Source organism: Bombyx mori, chromosome 9, assembly GCF_030269925.1.
Source record: "Bombyx mori chromosome 9, ASM3026992v2".
Classification (NCBI taxonomy): Eukaryota; Metazoa; Arthropoda; class Insecta; order Lepidoptera; family Bombycidae; genus Bombyx; species Bombyx mori.
Window position 1 is genome coordinate 13,559,791 of NC_085115.1, and position 22,780 is coordinate 13,582,570.

The 22,780-nt window shown below is 38.5% G+C and overlaps 1 protein-coding gene across 2 annotated transcripts; it reads right to left on the reverse strand.

The window, feature by feature from the left end:
- Positions 1-11,575: 11,575 nt before the first annotated feature.
- On the reverse strand, positions 11,576-22,780 carry LOC101738812 (uncharacterized). 2 transcript variants are annotated; one of them, XM_038013094.2, is made up of 5 exons: positions 22,564-22,780; positions 15,933-16,082; positions 14,813-14,893; positions 13,834-13,934; positions 11,576-12,771 (listed from the first exon to the last, which is right to left on the reverse strand). In XM_038013094.2, the coding sequence occupies exons 2-5, from the start codon at positions 16,020-16,022 to the stop codon at positions 12,537-12,539; spliced, it is 507 nt and encodes a 168-aa protein (XP_037869022.1). In that variant the 5' UTR covers positions 16,023-16,082; positions 22,564-22,780; the 3' UTR covers positions 11,576-12,536. The 2 variants fall into 2 exon arrangements, with proteins under 2 accessions (XP_037869022.1, XP_004931189.1); XM_004931132.5 differs by lacking the exon at positions 22,564-22,780 and adding an exon at positions 16,176-16,433.

Below are 22,780 nucleotides of genomic sequence, written 5' to 3' on the forward strand. Positions count from 1 at the left end.
CCGAGCTAGTAGGTGAGCTCACGGGACTCAAATCTGACGACGTTGCTAACACGAACCCTAGCAAGAGCCGTGCTTCGCAGAATCTACCACCGGATCGGAAACACGACCCACTGAGAAGATTCGGCGAGAAACTCAGTGGGCTGTGTCTATGGGTTAATTAACTCGCCGAGCCCTTCGTCACGAGCAACGGGTTCGACGAGAACGATGACCGGCGTTTTATTGTTAGCTTTTTCGATGATCGCTAAAAATAAAACGGGTCATACATTCATCTTCTCATCTACGTTTAAATCATACATTGCTTCGCCGCTAATAGTTATCAATGGACGCGCATTGAGTGTGCAGGGTATTTGTGTAGAACTGTACTCGAATTTAATTCGACGGACTTCTTAATTATTACTCCTGGAAATAGTGATATTTATTATGAATATGTTCCATGGGGAGTGCTTTGAGGAATTGTTCGAGATGATACCGGCATCTCGTTTTTACCATCGCACCGCCCGCCACCGGAGTAGAGTTCATCCATACTACCTGGAGCCACTGCGGTCATCCACAGTGCGTTTCCAGAGATCTTTTTTGCCACGTACCATCCGGCTATGGAATGAGCTCCCCTCTATGGTGTTTCCCGAGCGCTATGACATGTCCTTCCTCAAACGAGGCTTGTGGAGAGTATTAAGCGGTAGGCAGCGGCTTGGCTCTGCCCCTGGCATTTCTGAAGTCCATGGGCGACGGTAACTACTCACCATCAGGTGGGCCGTATGCTCGTCTGCCTACATGGGCAATAAAAAAAATAAAAATCTTGGAGAATAGCTATGTAATATTTTATTATAAAAATAAAACAGACAGAATAACATTGTACTACTTCCAAAAATCAGTCGAGACACGCGCTATCGAAGAAATGCGGTGGGTGTCAGTCAGCTACCCTTGCATAGTGTTGCGGGGTTTGTGGACCGAATGAATTTGTTAAAATGATAAATGTATATTCAAAACTATTCTAGAATTGTCTTCGTTTTTTTTTGTTTTTTTTATTGGCGTCTGTAATCGCGAAATATATAATGTAATTAAAAGATTATCGCTATTAAACAGTAAAATTTATTTTAATTGTATCTACGACTCGTAAAATCGAAGAAAACACTATCGAGAGGTAAAAGGCTATTTGGTTTTAGCGACTTTTCGTTTAATACGCGACATTCATCTTTGTAATTAAAAGTGCGTTTTAGTTTAGTGAAGAAGTTTTTACGTCATGATATTTTATCCTAATTTTAAACTTTAAATGGTTGCAAAATTGTCGCTTAGACCGCCTTTCACCCCACGATATGACAAATATAATTTTAGACTAGTACATGAGTATTCACTGTTCAGCTTAGATCTTTGGATAGTGTTGAATCTTTATATTAATACGTGCAGCAAAAACTTTGTAGGAGGAGTATGAAACTTCCCACACTCATAGAGAATATATAGAGGATTGCAGAATGATTTTTTTTTTAAATTATGAAATATATAAATAATTATGAAATCAATAAAAATAACCTTACACACTACCACGTATTTGACACACACACACACACACATATACTCGTACTCTTTGTTAATTGTCAAACTTTTGTTATTATTTAAAGTCTGTGATCATATTGAGAATCTATTAATATTGTTAATGCTATTTGTCTTTAATATTATTTATCTATAGTGTAGTCTTGGCGAAATCTGTGATTATAAAAGTATAATAGTCTTCGACAATAGAACCATAATAATGTTCAAACTTATAATTTCAACTAATTATAGTTGAATTTCGACTACTGGGTGACCACTAGTTTTTATTATTATTCTTATTGTAATAAGCGATTACCGGAAACTATCTGGACGTTCATCCTTAATCTATATATTAATACGTGAAGGAAAAACTTTGTATCCCTTTTTACAAAAATTGCGCGGACGGATGACTATGAAATTTTCCACACTTATAGACAATATAGAGAAGTAGTGCAGAATGTTAATATATTTTTTTTATTATATCTAAAAATGTATTTTTAGGCATAATTAAAAAATAAAAATTAAATCTTAAATCTTAATTAAAAATAAAAATAAAAATTAAATCAATAAAAAAAACATTACACACACTACCCTGTATTTGACGCACACACGCATGCATACTATTTAATTATTGTCAAACTTTTGTTCTTGACGTCTGTGGTCAAATAGAGAATAGATTAAATTATAATAAAGAAATATAGTCGAAGAATTATAGTCGAAATTCGACTACTGCGGGACCACTAGTCATAATTAGGGCAACAATTAACAAAATTACATATGTAGTTAAATTATAACGTATTTTTCGAACGTTTACATACAAAGGGAAATCCGTTCGGTTGAGTCAGGCGTGGATTGCGTCACAATTCCAATTTTTCTAAACAATTCGTGTGACATAATAACGTGTCAAGGAAACATTTCAACGGGAAAACGGTTTTGTATTTATAGATACATGCAATATGTAAATTTTTAAGGAAGATTCGTTGGCAAAAAGAGTCGCGCGTGCTAATCTGGCTGTTAAGAAATATTTGGTTCTCGATGTGCTTCTGTGATTATTATCAACTAATTATAATAGTTAGACATATGCTGTCGCGACACTTCTTGTAAATCATAATGTGTTCTACAAAGTCGTAGTGCATCATTATATTCTATCATCAATATTTTTAGCGGGGCACGCGAGGTAAAGAATACTTTAGGTAATATTTTTACACCTTGGGGTACATTATTGGAGTTTTAGTAAGGATACCCAATTTTTTCAAAAAAGATTATTGCCTATGTCACTCGGGAATAGTGTAGCTTCTAAACAGTGAAATAATTTTTCATATCGGTTCAGTAGTTTCGGAGCCTATACAATACAAACAAACAAATCTTTCCTCTTCATAATATTAGTATAGAATAATATACGAATGTATATTATTCAAAGAACTACTGATTTTGAAGCTTTCTTTAAACTTGATCTTAAATTTCCTTCGAATAAAACTTAATGTATTCTGATTAAAATCGATTTTAGTTTTTGATCTCTCGTTTATAGTTCGTTCGTGATCACGAAAATTTGCGAATTTGTCGGATGCAAGCAGTGTAGGGCCGGCTGTTCAGAGGAGGGCTAGGTTCAGCAATGGACGTCTGTGGATCAAAAGACAGAGAGATGGAGAGACCACGAAAACTGTAAAGTATCGGAAACATCGGAAATAATCTAACGACGATATTAAACGTGAAATTGAACCGTAAAAGTATCTTTAATTATATCTACGACTAGCCATAACTGAAGAAAATATTTTAAAATATCTTAAAACTGAATGCTTAATATACTTCAGTCAAAAAAGTATAGTAAATATATGTTTTTTTATATTTCTAATTTTTTGCTGTTGAAGTGAAACTTCTTTATCGACGTAGGGAGGAAAACGTATGTAACGTTTTTCGGTTACGCGCCATCTTAATTTCTTCCGTTACGCGCCATGTTTATTTTATTTCTATTTAGTTTGTTATCAACAAATGTCGCTGCACGTAAATTCAATAATTCCTGAATCGCGGTGACGATGTTACACAGTTGATAGACTTTCTCGTATTTCTCTTGCTAAATCATACCTACCTGGCGTCGGGATACCATGATCATGCAGGTAGTTCCCCCAGAGTGAGGCTGCTCCATTGCACTGCGGAGTGGTAGACCCTTGCGAATTGCGATTATTTTTATAATTTATAAGTTTCACTTCTACCGCGTGTGACTTGCACACACACAATTTTTTGTTCGACTGGCACAACTGTTTTCCGTTTTGGCGCGAAATTTGAATTGCATCTATTGTTAAGAATAAATAAAGTGTATTGCGATCTAAGCTATATAATAATGGACAGAAGCATCGAACAGAGATTTTGTCTTCAATTTTGCATTGCCAATGTAATTTCATGTTCGGAATCACTGAAAATGTTAAAGACTCTTTACAGTGAATCGACTTTATCAAAAACATGTGTTTATCAGTGTTACGAAGTGTTCAAAAGCGCTCGAGATGTGATGGAAGATTTGCTTCGTTTTAATAAGCTATCAAGTGTTTTTTTTTTCCACAGGAGAAAATCGCCGGATCCCCACCCGCACGGCAGGTGGGGTATGTGGGAGTCGAATCTCACTAAAAATTCCTGCCGCTCACAGCCGGCGCCCTACCCCGGACCGGGCGGGAACCCAGTCGGAGCTATTGAGACGGCCGGACAGGGTTTACGCAGAGCATATTACATCCATCCCGCCGTCCCCCAGACGCCGGACCGGCGGCCGCCAGCAACATGACCGCCGGTTCCCTCGGTCGACGGGCCAAGAGCCCGATTGATAAGCTATAAAGTCATGAAGATTTCATAGTATTTGTTTGTTTTTATTACTTTATGGCTTTTGTAGGCAGACAAGTATAAAGTCCACGTGATGATGAATTGTCACAATCGCTCGTGGACATCAGCAATGTCAGAAGCGCAGCCAAACCGCTGCAAGTGTTGATCTAAGTACTTAAGTATAAAAAAGTTTTGATTTCAATACTCGACGGTAAATCGAGTTGTCTACTTATGTACAAATGTTGTAATGAATGCGAAACAGGTAAAGATTAATCAAAGGATAAATGGTTTATCCTGATCATGTAAATAATACCTAGTCAGGTCATAAATTCTGTCACATGTTTAATGTAAAATAATTGAAACAAGTTTATTCATTATGTAACCATTTATATACCAAAATGAACTTAACAAAACATAAATTCTTATGACACTAAAGTTTATTCAAAATGACCTCCGTGATTTTGACTACAGGCCTTCAATCTGCGCGGCCAGTCGTCTATCGCATCACGAACGAGGTCCATGTCAATATCGGCGGCTGCCTTAATCAAGGATGTCTTGAGTGACTCCAAATTGGGATGAGGCTTTGAGCACGCCTTTTCCTCCAAGTGTTGCCATATCTTGTAATCTAACGGATTCAAATCTGGACTGGAGGAGGGCCAGTCTTCGTGCCGGATGAAGTCGATTTCACGCGCCGCCAGCCAGTCTTGTGTGCTCTTCGCTCTATGAGCTGGCGCCGAATCTTGTTGGAATACCCAGTGCCTGTTATTGAACATGGTATGAGAAACAGGTTTCACAAGGTTCGTCAGGACTGTATTTTGATACACAACATTCGTTTTTACACCTCTCTCACAAAAATGTACCTCTGTTAAGCCCCAATAAGAAACTCCCAACCATACCATGAGCGAGGATGGAAAATGACCTCGTTGGACACGCGGAATACGGTTGCTCGCTTCTTCACTACTGTGTGCGTACACCTTATCATTTTGTTTGTTGTAGCTCTCTTCTACGGTAAAAATTTTTTCATCCGAAAAAAGAATTTCCCGATATATTTTTCCCGCGTACCGCTTCAACAAAGCGCGGCATCTCTTCAGTCTCAGGTCCATTAGACGAGCATTCAAACGATGTCCTGTTTTTCTTCGATATGCCCGAAGCCCTAAGTCTTCATTTAACACCCTTTTCACCGTGGTTCTGCTTAACCCCATCTGAAGGGCCAACAGTTTTTGCTTACGTTTGGGATTTCTTTGAATTCGCGCCTTCACAGCTTTTATCACTGCTGGAGTCCTAACAGACCGAGGGCGACCACTTCTTGACCTGTCATCTACACTAGAGTCTTCATTGTATCGTTTGATGGTACGATAAACGAAACTTTTGGTTATATTCAAAATTTTCAGTATGTTAAAAATTTGAATTGGCGCGTAACCGCAACGATGCAACACAATAACTGCAACACGGTCTTCTTTAAGCGTCCACTCCATATTTAAAAATGAGTAAAATTCTAAAATTTCATTTTTATTTTCATGAACAATTCGAAATTCGAATTCAATAAACTTTTTTGTGGCCACCATTTTAAAAGAAAAGTTTTTACTGTGTGACAATACTTATGACCTGACTAGTTATAGCCAAATTCCATCACGCTTCTATGTTTTGTGAAAAACACAATCATGTCAAAAAATAATACACACGCCATCTGTCGAGCTTTGTAAGACTTCAACTTCTCTTGAAGGGACAACGATCGATGCCAACAGCAACTGTAGCAAGTTTCATAACAATCAGATGAATGTCTTAGGAATCGGAAGAGGAAAATTTACAAATTGAAGTCGCCCGCCTTTAATTTCTAAGATAGTGTATTATTTTATGCCGATTCTCACATTCATCTATGATCGATTCTTCGATTTGTAATGAAAATATTAAATTTAAAAATCATAATTGATTTGTCGTTAAGGCTTGGTCACCGAGTTATTTCGTGTGTGACGATAGTTGGACGTCTCCAAATGAAGTCCATAATTTCTCATCTATTTTTTTTTGGTAAACAGGTGACAGTAAAATAATTGACTCATTTTTGCATGAAACCACACGGTACGTAGTGTTACGTATTGTAAAAATATTGGGAATCGGAATGCGTCATTATTCTGAGCCCTGCATGGACGTATGTAGAGTATATTAAGGAAAAAATATAGTTCAGCGTACCTACGCAAGCACCACATTACGCATAATATTTAGGTTAAAATGTTTTTAACTATTGTGAAACTTTGTGAAATTTGATTTGATTTTATTTTTATTCTTTGATGATTCGGCAAGCTCACAGCCCACCTGGTGAAAGGTGGTCACTGGATCCCATAGACATCTACCATGTAAATATGCCACACACCTTGAGATATAAGTTCTAAGTTCTCAAGTATAGTTTACAACGGCTGTCCCACCTTTCAAACTGAAGCGCATTACTGCTTCACGGCAGAAATAGGCAGGGTCGTGGTACCTACCCGCGCGGACTCACAAGAGGTCCTACCACCAGTAACCAGTTGTTTTCAACGGCAACGAATTATGCTTTTTCGAATAGAAAAAAAAAAAACTGATATCTCCATTTATTTTACGGGCCGTAAATGTGTTACTTGTAAATAAATTATAAATTTCATTGCGTTATATCTTGCATTTGCACTAAAACGTAACGTATTGTATTTCATAGTGCTACGTGGATTCTAAAATACAATGAAAGTGTCAAAAACAATTAAAATTACTTATACGGTTTAATCACACTTTTTGTTAATGTTATTACGTTATTTTACTTTTTAAACTTTAAACTTTACAGTGTTCGTGATCACGGGCACCGGTAAGACAATAAAAATGGCGGGATTAAACTGTTAAAGTTATTTTAATTATCTACGTCTATGGCTCGCGAAAAGCCATGAAAGTGTAAAGTCTGGATTATTTATTGGTGACGTTACTGAGCAAAGTATGCAATTCCCATTAATTTATTTATTATTACGTGGAAAGTGGATTCGATAGTGGTGGTCATGCGGCAGAAGCACGCTGGTCGTCCTGGGAAAATTTAGGTAATTCCCTGCTCCTTGAAGGACATTTTGCGGCTTTTCCGACTATAATACATTTAATACATTTTAATGTACTTTGTATTAGGGGTGTATATAAATGAGCAAGCTAACGACCCACCTAGGCCAAGAAAGAAAGAAAGAAGAAAGAAATCATTTATTCGCTAGTGAAAATGAGTTATTACATAAGTTAAAAGCAGCGTGTATGATTTGTCATTATTTGACATGCAAATTTTAGTGCAGTGCAAGATATTATATAATTTACCATTCATTCATCCATAATTCAACTAATAATAAAAAAATCCTTCATCATCGTCAAATCAAGCTTAGATAGATTAGGTCTATATCGTCTTATTCAATGTCTATAGACACATCACCAAGGTTACCACCTGAGAAAGAGGTCGAAGTATCAACTGTATTGTGTAAAGCCCCAAATCCTTCAAAATGGAACGATTGAGTGCTTCATAAAATAGGGGGTATTTTACCATGACGAGTGCTTATCAGTTGTCGATTTTAGTACACAGATAACGCTGCTCATTCTCCGGTTTTTCCCTTACTCGCTTTTTAAAACACCAGAGATTGGGTGGTGCGATCCTAGACCGATACTACCTATCCAAAATTTTGCAGCGGCTTGGCTCTGCCCCTGGCATTGCTGAAGTCCATGGGCGACGGTAACCACTCACCATCAGGTGGGCCGTATGCTCGTCTGCCTACAAGGGCAATAATTTTTTTTATCCCCATTTCGCGTTACGAGCGTATAGAAAACAAAGCCAACTAGCAAGTGACATGCGAAGCGTACTTAAAATATAGTATAGCACATACTTTTGAGAGACTCAAAACCTTCGGCCTTACTGTCGGAAATGATTTAATTATTTCTAAAATGTCGTCTTCAGACTTTAGACTATTGGTCAGCATGTTTTATAACTAGTTCTTATTTTTCTATTCCATTCTCTTCTATCAACCGTCATCTCAACACTCACTCCTCTCTCTCTCATATTGTCATTCGCACACTCCATACATGTCTTCTTCGGTCGACCTCTTCCCCATTTACCTTGCACTATAATTTCCATACATCTCCTAGTCACATGTCATATAGATCGTTGGTACCTAACGATTAAAAAGAGCTTGGATTCTTTAGTTTCGTTTGACCCTACCTAATCGTTGGAGCCTTTAGTGTCTATTTCGGCTATGCAAAATTTGGTAGGTGAGCAAACGGGGCTCCAACTGCGAGAACTTGCCCTAGCCCTAGGAAGAGCAGTGCTTTGCTGAATTTACTACCGGATTGGAATCGCGGCCCTCCAAGAAGATCTGATAAGACATTCAGTGGGTAGAATCTATGGAATAGGTTGCATGTCGGACTCTTTGCTATAGAACAGTCAATAGCATTTATTGGTTTGAAAATTTAAAGGTACAATTCAATTCATTGTCAAAACACCGTTCAAGAATGTGAAACAAACTCTACATCCGGTCTCTATGGAAAAAAATTAAGAGTACTATTTTTGCTGATGAGATCTGATGTTGCGTTGAGAAAACGAAGAACTTAACAAATTCGTTGAAATGTGTATTTCAAGTAAGGGAACATAATTTTCGTCTGTAAAAAGCTTACGAATAGTTTGAAATTTTGCTTATTTGTTATCCGACTAGCTGACCCGGCAGACTTCGTAGTGCCTCAATCGATAAATAAAAGAGCTAAGCTTTTGGTGGACACATTAAAGGAAAAACAAAATTGCTATTTTTATTTAATTACGAGCATTTTCATATTTATCTACCTTTTAAACCTTCTCTGGACTTCGTCAAATAATTCAAGACCAAAATTAGCCAAATCGGTCCAGCCGTTCTCGAGTTTTAGCGAGACTAACAAACAGCACTTCATTTTTATATATGTAGATAGATTTAAAAAAGAGGAGATTCTCAAATTAACTTTTTTTTGTGGGCCATACAACTTTTCTCGAGGTCAACTGATTTTGATTATTCTTTTTTTATTTGACAGTTGATACTTCTGTGCTCGTGTGTTCCCATTAAAATATTCTCAAGATTTATTAGTTTTTTAGTTTTAGACATTTTGGATAACTCGATTTTCATTTCCAATTCTTTTTTAGTTAAATATATTTAAGTGTATGGAATCTTGAGTACACTACGTACAGGTATAAAATTTTTCGTCAGCTTAAATAATTTTCCTCTTAATGACCTTTTACGAATCGCTATGAAGCAAGAACGAAAAACGATAACGGTCGCTGACGTAAATTCATTGCGAAATAATACACAATATTGTGGAATTCCAGGATTCATATTTGCTATTAATTATTATGTAAGTTAATTAATAAGGTTGAATTGTTTCTACATTTATGTTCCCCATGACTGATTGATTGATTCCAATTCTTTAGAGCTAATGTGGTTACAAATATGAAAGGACAATGCCCATTTTCTATGGGCGTTTGGGCCCCTAAAAAAAGTTGTCCTGTCATGATGGTTTTAACTTAATTTGATAGACAAAGAAATATCGTTTCATATTCAGAAAACGATTTTTATATTCTCACCCAGGTTTAAGAGACATCTGTTTTTTTCTGCAGCTAAAATTAAGTTGTTATTTGTTTTCTTCGAAATCAATAATCGCTCTCATAATTATTTACAGTATTAAATAAGTTAATTGTGGTTAATGTTGCTAGAAATAAGCCCTTACGTACATTTTATTATTATTATATCCTCATAATAATAATAAAATGAAATGAAAATTCGGAAGCCGGCAACGATATTGTTGTTGTTGTTTTTAAATTAGCCAATAAGCAGGCAAAGAGCGTAGCCTATACAGCCTAGTCTGCCGAAGTTATATATTTTTTATGTCAATAAAAAGCCGGTGTATCTCTTTTTATTGCTTTTTGGGAGGTTTGACGTCAACTCGACGAATACCACATTGACTGAGCATGAGTTTACGCAGACCTTTTATACATAATATTACAAATACAAATAATACAAATTACACAATAAACTATTAAAAAAACCATAAAATAAAAATTCAAGTGACGCTTCACTCAGGTTGCTGCCAAAACTCTCTGATCGTATATAATAAGAATAGAGTAATGGTAGGCCATTGATATTTTTACTAATGGAATCATTAATATCTAAAAATATTAACTAATTCATGGTTTTAAGTAATAATTATTATTACAATATATAAATATTGAATTGAACAAAAATAAACTAAGAAGCCTGTGAATTATAAGCATTAGCTATTTTTTTTTTATTTGTTGTTCAAGTCACAAACAACTCTTTCGTTTGACAGCATATAGGTTTGCTATAAAGCTATATGGGCTAAGCCCTTTGCCTATTGGCGAATTTAAAAACTATGGCATGGATAGTTTTGAGATGTTATCAAATGTTAATTTATTTTTTTGGAAAACAATGCCAGGTTGAAAGAAATGCTGATACATAAACTAAACAACGTGAAAAAATAAGGCATAGTTTTTCAAGTACAAATAGTTTTGACATAAAGTTGGCCCACTTTTGGGCATTGTCCTTTGGGCAGTCAATGCATTTTAAGGTATACGTACTGGTGGTAGGACCTCTTGTGAGTCCGCACGGGTATTTAAACATATATAGGTACTAGCTGACCCGGCAAACATTGTTTTGCCATATATAAGATTTCTAGGGAATTTCTAGTGTAGAAAAAAAAACTAACTTATTGTAAGTGTGTAAGGATATGGTAAATGAGTGAAATAGGTATGTAGTGCTGTGAACGATGAGGGAATATATAATAAAAATAACAAAACCCCATTCAACCACATAATACCGCATTATAACAAAAAAAAAGTCCAAAAAAAAAAAATATGTTAGGGGTGCACAGCCCTAATCACTTAGGGGTATGAAAAATAGATAGTAGCCGATTCTCAGGCTTACTGAATATGCATAAAAAAATTCATGAGAATCGGTCAAGCGGTTTCGGAGGAGTATGGGAACGAACATTGTGACACGAGAATTTTATATATTAGATGTATGTCAATCTCTGGTACCGATAACACGGGGAATCCTAATTCGTGGCCAAATGACCTTTTTTCAGTTATTTATTTATTAGATACTATTTAATAAAACTTTAAATTGATTATTCGTTTATACAATTTTGATGTTATTTAAATATATTTCTCGCGTCAACGAAATCTAGTAAGTCACATAGTTTTGGGATTTAAAATAAAAATCACAAGAAGCTTTATATTTACATATAAAATATATTGTTTTAAAATTAAATAATAAATAATTTTACAGTCAATAATTTATGAGATATAGGCTCACTTGTAGACATAGTGATAATATATTTTTTAAAGCTCCGTCAAACGTTCTATATATGCTACTGTACATTATTAACATTAACTTTTACTTATCTTATACTACATTAACATTGTCGTCGTCGTAGGTGGCGCATTTACATTGTAGATGTCTATGGGCTCCAGTAACCAATTACCTTAATTACTTATGCAATAAAATAAAAAAAATTACAGTTAAGGTACATTATCTTATTATAAAACCGCCTATAATAAATAGATAAGTAAAAGTAATTACAATTATGGTTCAGTCTAAGTTTATGGACATATGTATGTATGGAAGTATGTATGTATGTATATATTATTAGGTATGCATGTATATACTTTTTATAACTTAATATAAATTTCATTGCACCTACCACTAGAGTAGGTAGAGAATGCCTTAGGCATTAAGTCCGCCAATGTAAATTTTACATGAAGTTTAATAAATAAATAAATAAATAAATAATGCACTCGTTAAGATAATCCATTACTGTGTGTAATTTCGCTCAAAACATGTTATTACGGATCGTCCAGATCCATTAACGGTGCTTTTAGGTACCACAAGCACCGGTCACCGTCCGCGTCGAACCCGTCGCTTGCGACGAAGGGCTCGACGAGCGAATTAACCCCTAGACACAGCCCACTGAGTTTCTCGCCGGATCTTCTCAGTGGGTCGCGTTTCCGATCCGTTGGTAGATTCTGCGAAGCGCTGCTCTTGCTAGGGTCAGTGTTAGCAACACTCCGGTTTGAGCCCCGTTAGCTCACCTACACGTTAGGGTGAAGCTGAAATAGCCTCTCAAGGCTATCAGCATAGGTAGGAAAAAAAATCCTTTTCGTCAAAATCGCGTCCCTTAGTATGATTTGATTAATACGATGCGTTCAAATGATTAATATTTTTTCTCGCCACATAGCAAGAGCAGCAGACTGGCAGTCCTCCGTATACGGAAGCGGTGTCGAGTGATTGTCCGTCTATACTGAGCACCAGGAACTTGAAATCAATGGTAACCTGTCTACACGTCACGTAGTAGCTTCTCAATGCTCCGTATCCGAAATAAGATCTCCTGTATATATCAGACGACCTCGTGATGTTTCCTTCGTTACTGCAATCAAATAATAATAGTATTATACAAATTGGTTTCCTTTTTCTTGTTCTTTATCGCCTACGTAGGCAGACGAGGTTACTGCCCACCGGATGGTAAGTGTTCAACATCGCTCATGGACGTAAGCAACGCTATGGGCGTACTTAAGTCGCTGCCTACAAGCATTGGCTGCAAATTAGTCACGAGTTTCGGTCCAAGCAACGCTTAACATCGAGTAAGCCGTGCGCTCGTCAGCCCATACAGCAATAAAAACTATTTTCGGCCTGTACTAATTAAACTAAGCGTTTAAGTTACAGACATCACCTACGACAATACAGCTTTACTATAAAATTAAGACTTAGAGCTCACGTCTCAAGGTGGAAATTACGTTGTTGATGTCTATTAGTTCCGGCAACTATTTAGCACTAGGCGGGCAGTATTGGGCACGATTAAATGTCACCTCTGTTTCCTATGAAACTATGGTTTAATAGACGTCCAGCTGTATATCAGTTATAACAATCTTGTAAGCAATCAACTTGCTATCAAGTGGCGAGATTGCAGGCAAAAGATCTCGTGGCCGCATTCCAATGCGCCGGTCCGACCAAATCCGCACCACTCTGGATACCACCGTCTACGATGCCATAGACACCGCCGAAAACAGTGGAAGATGGCGAAACATCATCCAGAGATAACGGGAGGAGATAGATGGTCACGACCATTGGCATTACTTTAGTCCACGGGCGATGGTAACCACTCGCCATTAGGGCCGTATGCTATTTTTTTTATTGCTTAGAAGGGTGGACGAGCTCACATCCCACCTGGTGTTAAGCGGTTACTGGAGCCCATAGACATCTACAACGTAAAGTGCGCCACCCACCTTAAGATATAAGTTCTAAGGTCTCAAGTATAGTTAGAACGGCTGCCCCAACCTTCAAACCGAAACACATCACTGCTTCACGGCAGAAATAGACAGGGCGGTGGCTCGTCTACTTACAAGGGCAATAAAAAAAAACCAAAAGACATGAGGACTGCGACTCAGGGAGGAGGGCTCTGTATCCATTTACGGAGTTAACCAAAGCATACCTGCAATTAATGACGTTGACGATTTGCTTAAACCTCTCAGCTTGAACAACGAACCGAATGATGCCGTTCTCGTCTTCAATTTCGTACACCTGTGTAGGTGGCTGTTCAAAAAAGATATTCATTAATAATACGTTTTAGTCTAAGTACAATTGAAGCGTTAATTCAAGATCTATAACCCTATTCCAATTACGAAGTCCCTTTTGACACTTCTTAGAACGTAACTCTTCACGTTTCGGATTATTCATTACTAGCTGTACCCGTCCGCATCGCTGGGCATTTAAAATTAACATTATTTTTTCTCACCCCCACAAAAATTCTCATCATTAACACCCCCGCAACTGGTGTAGGGAGTCCAACACTTATATAAATATTAGCCTATCCATTAAGTACATATATTTTCTACATGGATACCAAGTTTCAAGTCAATCGGATGCATGGTTCAGTAGTTATAACGGAACATCGGCAAAAACCACTGTAGATTTATTTATATGTTAGTATGGATTTAGTTTATGGTCGTGAATTTAAAAAATACACAATCAGTGTAAATCATTACACAATTAATTACACACACACACACAATATTTACATCTGTCTCATGGGACTTCGTAATTGGAATAGTTCAAGAATAGAACAAGTTCCAAACAACAACATTCCCCCATAGACACAGCCCACTGAGTTTCTCGCCGGATCTTCTCAGTGGGTCGCGTTTCCGATCCGGCGGTAGATTCTGCGAAGCACTGCTCTGGCTAGGTTCAGTGTTAGGATCACTCCGGTTTGAGTCCCCTGAGCTCACCTACTAGTTAAGGTTACGCTGAAATAGCCTCTCAAGGCTATCAGCTTAGGTAGAAAAAAAAAAAAAATTCGGACCGTCAGTCTACCGAGCAATATAATCTGCTCGGTGCAATATCTTCCCTTTGTCGTATATTCCCACAAACTGCTGAAAATAATCTGTTAAAAATTAGTGTGAATATTAACTTACCAGTATCTTAGATTTGCAGATTTCCATGAAGCTACCTTGTCGATGACCGAACACCCTGATCGCGTCGGCTATTCCCCAACCCTGCCGAGATAATAGTTCCATAAGAGATTCTATAAAAGCCTTTTTATTTCTTGCAAACAATAATTAACAATTCTTATAATATATATGTTACCGGAAATGTATGAAATCAAGGAATTGTATACAAATCCTAGGAAATGTGTACAATTCCGATACTATTTAGGAAATGTATAAAATATTGTTTGAAAAACTATTTAATGTATAGATTTCCTAGGAAATGTGTAATGTGTAGGTATAATATAATTTATTTCACACATTTCCGTGCGATTTTAGGAATTACATACATTTCCTAGGAATTGTATACAATGACGGATTACATACATTTCTGTTAACATATACACTTTTTTTATTATTATTTGAAAGAACTTTTCTTCGAGTTAAGGCCTACTCCTCCATAAGGGATTAATGAATTAAAAAAATCACAATATTCTACTTCACTTTCGAGTTCACATCGAATTAAGAGGCCATGTCTCGCATGAACTACTTAAATATTAATAAACGACTGAGTCTACTAAGCGTTTAATGCTTTAGAAGCTATAAGCATTATGAGGCTTTGAACAAATGTTCACGATTGACTTCCAAGGTGAAGGAATAACATCGTGTAATAAAAATCAAACCCGCAAAATTATAATTTGCGTAATTACTGGTGGTAGGACCTCTTGTGAGTCCGCACGGGTATGCCTATTTCTGCCGTGAAGCAGTAATGCGTTTCGGTTTGAAGGGTGGGGCGGCCGTTGGAACTATGTTGATACTGAACTTATATCTCAAGGTGGGTGGCGCATTTTACGTTGTAGATGTCTATGGGCTCCAGTAACCGCTTAACACAAGGTGGGCTGTGAGCTCGTCCACCCATCTAAGCAATAAAAAAAAATTAAAATAGCAGAACTCCCATCCCACCCTTCGGCCAGAAAGACTACTCCCCGGTTGGAGTAGGCAGGATTGTACCAATCCATGCGGACCCACAATATGCAATAGCATCAGACTAAACTACTGTCTACCTTATAAAAAGTTACGTGGTTATGTGAATTCGAATAATTCTTACCTTGCTATTTAATAGGCTATTTATTTTATCGATCGGATAGTCCTTAGATTTTTCAAAACACATCTTTTCGCCTCTGCATCCCGGTGGCATTTCGACTATAAGTGAATCGTTGTTTGAAATTGTATTGCCGACACTGAACTGAACCGATCCCTGAAAGAAATTCAGATTATTAACACTCAATTCTCGAATTGAACAGCTACTAATACAATTGTTAAAAAAAATTAAATTAACTTCATGACTCACAATTAAAATCAAAGCTCTTCTTAGTATAAGTAACATTTTTTTTTCGTTTGCGCTCTTCGATGAGACTAATATTTGGTGATTTAACGTGAATATAACTTAATGTTAACAATACGAGCGCTGGTTCTGTTGTGGCGATGTAGGGCGCTCCCGCAGCTTTATATTGAGAGAGCAACACGTGAAACTTATAAACACTTCTTATCAGCATTGTGACGTATCACGCGAGTTTCCTTTCTATAACGGAATATAAAAAAAATACTAATGAATAACTCAAACAGCATTATCTATATATATTAAGACGTGAAGCAAAAACTTTGTACCCCTTTTTACGAAAATTGCGCGGACGAAGGAGTTTTTTTTTTTTATGATTGAAAGATTATAACTGGTGGCCCGGAGGCCTTTCCAGTTTCACCAGGACAGGTGGGCGAGCAAAGGCTCAGCCAGAAGGGGTGGGATTTGCTAACAGCTACCCGAGCGCCTCCGAAGGAGACCTAGCAGCTCAAGAGCAGCTGCTTCGCGAATGAATCTACTACCGGATCGGAATCGCGACCCGCTGAGAAGATCCGGCGAGAAACTCAGCGAGCTGATTCATGGGTTAGGTTGCACGGCGAACTCTTTGTCGAGTTCGACGAGTACGAATACTGAGGTCCCTAAGCCTGCTCCTAGTGTTAGAGCTGAAGACGTCTAATGCCAAGGTTATTGGATCTGATGGATTCGTAAGGACGTGTCTAGGGCGTCGACGGTTACTGGCTCCTGCGTGATCAGGATTCGGGGAGTAGTCAGCGGCGGGACGAAGGAGTATGAAACTTCTCACACTTGTCTATACTAAGCTATACTTCTATACTAATATTATAAAGAGGAAAGATATCCCTCGCTTCGATATCACGGAAAATTAAGAAAAACCGTAAAGTATTACAGATCGGTCTTAATCGGTAACTTAAGTAATTTTCCTAATAATATCCACTTCAAGAAAATTTGTGACATAAATAAAAAAATCCTATTAAAAATTATCTAGTTCATCTGAGGTAGAACATTTAATATTATACAACTGCTACATATTGACACACGACTGTAAGCACTACGCGTTGCGACTAAGTCATATCGTTGAGTTAGAACGTAAAATCGCGAGTGAATCCGCGAATTTGTTGCTAACTAATTTAGTAACGACATGTGACGTAGCCGCCGGATAACAATCGGAAATCGTAAGAATGACGTATTATTGTGACGTAGTTCTGTGATTTCACGATTTGAAAGATTTATAATTATTTGCATGATTATTATAATATTTATTATTTTCTTTCGGTATATGGCCAGAAAAATTATCGTAATTTAACGAGTTATAAAGAGCGGACCGTTAGCTTGGTATGGACATGTGATGCGTAGAGAGAAGATGCATGTGACTATGAGAGGTATGGAAATGGTAGTGCAAGGTAGAGGGGGAAGAGGTCGACCGAAGAAGACATGGATGGAATGTGTGAATGACAATATGAGAGAGAGGGGTGAGTATTGAGATGACGGGTGATAGAATAGAATGGAAGAGAAAAATCAGCTGTGCCGACCCTACATTGTGTAATAAAAATCAAACCCGTAAAATTATAATTTGCGTAATTACTGGTGGTAGGACCTCTTGTGAGTGCGCTCGGGTAGGTACCACCGCCCTGCCTATTTCTGCCGTGAAGCAGTAATGCGTTTCGGATTGAAGGGTAGAGCAGCCGTTGTAACTATACTGCGACCTGAGAACTTATATCTCAAGGTGGGTGGCGGATTTACATTGTAGAGGTTTATGGGCTCTAGTAACCACTTAACACCGGGTGGGCTGTAAGTTCGTCCACCCATCTAAGCAATAAAAAAATACCTAGTGGGATAAGGTGGAGAAAAAGAAGAAGATGGCCAGACAAATGTGAGGTGTATCTAAAGCTTCATGTGGCTGTCAGAGCCCGTAGACATAACGTGATAACCGATGCTCACAGTGAAAAGGGCTCGGGTGAACGTAAATTGCGATTCAATTGTGTCCAAAATAACAGAAGCTTTTGAAATCCTGTGGTGTATAAATTAAATTTCTTATTTAGAGGTGGGTAAGTATTCTGCTGATGGTAGTTTGTCGGGTTGACGGGAGAAGGTCAATCACTTAATAATAGATTTAAAAACTTGGGATTGACGAAGGTAATATACGAGTACTTTTGAATTTAAAAATATGGTTTCAGGGAAAAATACATAAATTTTTACTACTGTTATCTCGAGCTTACGTCATGTCGGCTAGTTAATTAATCTGTTGCATTTTTTTATTGCCCTTGTAGGCAGACGGGCATACGGCTTCCCTGATGGTGAGTTGTTACCGTCGCCCATGGACTTCAGCAATGCCAGGGGCAGAGCCAAGCTGCTGCCTACCGTTAAGTACTCTCACAGCGCTCGGGAAACACCATGTAGGGGAGCTCATTCCACCGATCCCACTGATGGTTCGTGGCAACAAAAAGCTATATATAGTCCACGGGTATACTGGTTATTTAATGTGTACCCTATAATGCAAGAAGGTTTTGATAATTTCCCCAAAATGAAATGCTCAATTGACTAGGGAAATTTGTTTCCAGACAAAAAATGCATCTGTAGGCCCGTAGCCATCGTCACAATCACGTTCTATTAGCACTTACCACTAGGTGAACCGTGAGCTCGCCCATACACCTAATACAAAAGAAACCTGTGTACATGTGTGTAGGATTGGTAAGAACGGAACGTATGAAAAGAGTGTGAAACGGAGCGTTAAGATGTGAGTGAGAGAAAACGGAAAGAAAGGGAGAAGAGAATGACAGACAGAATGACAGAGAATTGGAAGATGGCGATTATTAATAATTATTATAAGAGAAGATTTTGGAACAAGAGAAGTTTTATTTTATGCGCTGTGAACCCTATTTTACATGTGTAAACATGTTAGAAGTGAAACATTTATATGTATTTTATTACATTCTCTCGCAGCCTAAACGCTTTAGGAATATTTTATGTTTGTCTCTTTTTAGTCTCTCTTTTGTAGGGTCATTTCAGTTTCGGTGAGTTTCGATAAGTAGGTACATAATGGCGATCAAGATGTCCGATCCGATGATTTGCAAGCGAAGTACATTGTCCCTTGGTGACACTCCACAAAACTTGCATATGTCCGGTCATGACCTATGCAAGTGTAGTGTTCGCTCACGCGCCCGCACCAACTTGGAACTTTGGAACCCCTTAAAATCATTCAATCCCTTTTTTGCAGGATAGCCTTCGGAACAGCGTGGTTTGCGTGAAAAGTGGATCTCCACGACGATCTGGGCTTAAACTCCATTAGTAAGTATCTACAGTCGGCATCGGTGTGCTATTTCCAGAAAACGGCACGACACGAAAACCTTCTTGTCGTGGCCGCCGGTAACTACATACCCGATCCTGCGGACCGAATGGTAAACTGTCGACGTCGCCCAAAACACGTCATTTCTTGTGCTTTTAGGTGCTTTTAGGTAGGTCAAGCACCGGTCACCGTTCTCGTCGAACCCGTCACTTGCGACGAAAGGTTCGGCGAGTAAATAAACCCATAGACACAGCCCACTGAGTTTCACGCCGAATCTTCTGAGTGGGGCGCGTTTCCGATCCGGTGGTAGATTCTGCGAAGCACTGCTCTTGCTAGGGCTAGTGTTACATAAATTGGCGCACTTAATGCCTAAGGTATTTTCTACTAGGGGTGATACAGAAAATAACGTATTAGGTGTACTAGTTGATATATGAATATACTATATAACATACTTTACTATAAAAATGTACAGCATTAGCCAATTGGGGGATTTATATAATAGTTACCGAGACAACAAGCTTTGTGATACTTTTAACTTTAATATTTTATTCGAGGGTAATTTGTTATCTACTATATAACAAACATATGTATGAAAATGGTCTAGAACGGAGTGTTAGGGTGAGAATTCCCACTGCGTTTCTCGCCGATCTTCTCATTGGGTCGCGAAACCGATCCGGCGCCGCGGCGGTGTATTCTGCGAAGCGCTGCTCTCGCTAAGTCATTGCTACCGCGACAGAACTCATATTCCATAATTACTCCCATTTCTATAGTGATCGTATTTATGAGATAGATACAAATGTAGTGAAAACGAAATACTTATTAATCAACAGATTACTGAATATGAAAAAAGAATTTCATATTTTTTAAATAAAAATTTTAATTTAGGAATTACTGCCGGCCATGAATAAATTAAGTTTTACATTACAAATGGCCAGTATTAAAAAACGGCAACTTAAATAAATATTATGGACCCATTACCAAATTTTCTTACTTCAACTGATTTTTTAAATGTAAACATTTTTATGTTTTCCCTTAAAGCAAAATAAATAATAGTTTAAAAAACTAAAAAACACGCTTTATATAAAATTTAACTAAAAAATACAAAATAAATTTTAATAAATTTAAATTGAAAATAGTGTAAAAAATATTTTATTTAAAAAAAGTGTGGGCTATCGACTATAGATAAAAATTATATAAATCGGCAAAAATCTTATTTTGCAAATTGAATAATGGAATAATCTTATCATCGGTCATCATCGGTATTGCCATCGGTCCTTGATAAATCTAAAAAAATTTGAATGAAATCTGGTAGATGGCGCTGTTATTAATTATTTCAGATTTTAAAATTGTAATCTGAAAACTTTGAAACATCAATCCGCATAAATGTAATTTAAAAACTACAGGAAGAGGCTTGAATAAAAAGCCGAACTTAACTCAGCCTTAATTAGTATTTTCTTCGGAATTCAGTAGTATAACTCAAATAATTTTGATGAAATCAAAACTGAAATATTCATAACATCTTAAACAATCACCTACGAATAAATATTATTTATTGTTTATTAAATATTATTTATTCGTAGACAATCACAATGGTTTTATAATTTTGGGAAGGTACTTTTTGTAGCGCCATCTCGTGAAGTTTTTCGGTATTTCAAAACAAAACTGTCCCTCCAACAGTAACAATGCAAGTATCTAAAATATTTAGTCACTAGATGGCATTATTCTAAATTTTGTGTGCCAAGCATTTAATAATTTTGCGTAAAATTGTGTTTTTAAAACTTGTTACACAGATACGACTTAATTATCGAATTAGTATATTGTCATCGGTCCTCGATAAATCTACAAAGTTTGAATGAAATCTGGCCGTTTAAAGTGGGTCAAAATCGCGTCTAAAGGAGTCAGTTACAAACAGACAAACATACATACAAGTGAAGCTAATATAAAACGTGTAAAAATCGTGCATTGCCTAATCGATTTGATGTCTTTGTTTACGGAACATTATTTTTACCGTTTTTATTATCATTCATGTTTTTCATGGAAAATTCATTCAGATTCATTCAGCAATATTACATACATCTTTCTTTTTTTATTTCGGGCCGAGGGCCGAACCTCCTACGAGGTCCCCGCGCCTAGGGGGCGCACGGGGTATGTGAGACTCAACGATCTGCAGGTGTTGAGGGCAGATCGCGGGCCCAAGGGTTTTAGGGCCCACCCACTAAACGACTCCCCTGCACTCTTTCACCCGACGTTCGATCTCCGTCCGGGGTCAGAACCTGGACAGAGTAGGGGGGTTCCCGCGGTCAACACTACAACCAGACACGCGGCGCCATCCCGAGGACGCCTGACCGACGGGTCGTCGAGGCGATAGTCGACGACCCCACGACGTCGGTCTCCGCGGTACGGCGGCCCTACCAGGCCGCCCGGGTGCCGCTGGTGTTCCGGGATACCCCGCTGGGCCAGAACCAGCCTGCCGGGTCGGAACGCGATACACCGCCGATCGGGTTGCTTTTTAACAGTATTTTCGGCAACGACAGCGACGACGAAAATGCGGACCGCATCGCAGTCCGCAGCCGCCGACGCGACGTCCCGTCCTCTGGCTGGACAAACGCCCTCCTCCGACTCGCGGCTCGACGGCGGCGGCACGGCGCCGAGAGGGAAGAAGAGCTCTCCCTCTCCCATTCCGCCGCCTCCTTCTGCGAGATGGTGGACTCGCAGAAGTCGAGCATCGCCTGCCAGGACTCGTCGCTGCCGAGCATCGTAGCCACGACGGTCGGAAGCGACAAGTCCGGTCCTATTTTTGAAACGAGGACGCGGCGCTGCTCCGCGAAAGCGGGGCAGTACGCGAGCGTGTGCTCCGCCGTGTCCTCGTTGCAGCCACTGCAGTGGTGGCACTTCGGCGTCGGCTCCCTCCGGGCGACGAGGTGCAGGTAGCGACCGAAACAGCCGTGTCCCGTGAGCACCTGCGTCGCTCGGAAGGTGAGACGTCCTCGGTCGCGATTCACCCAGTCCGAGAGGACCGGGTGAATCGCCTCGACAATATTAAATACATCTAGCATAACTTAAATACTTCCTGGTTACCTGTCAGTTGGACGTGTCCAGGAGAGCTAGTGCTGAGCCGACCAGTGACCCCCGACTGCCGAGTGTCGTCCCCGCTGCGAGCCAGGCGCGCCGATCCCGCCCTCAGCGCAAGGATACCGATCTGGAATCAGGTAAAGGAGCGATACTTTCATTTCCGCGTTGTAAAATCAATTGGTGGTATCGCCCGAACCGGGAATGGAGGTACCCTAATTAAACC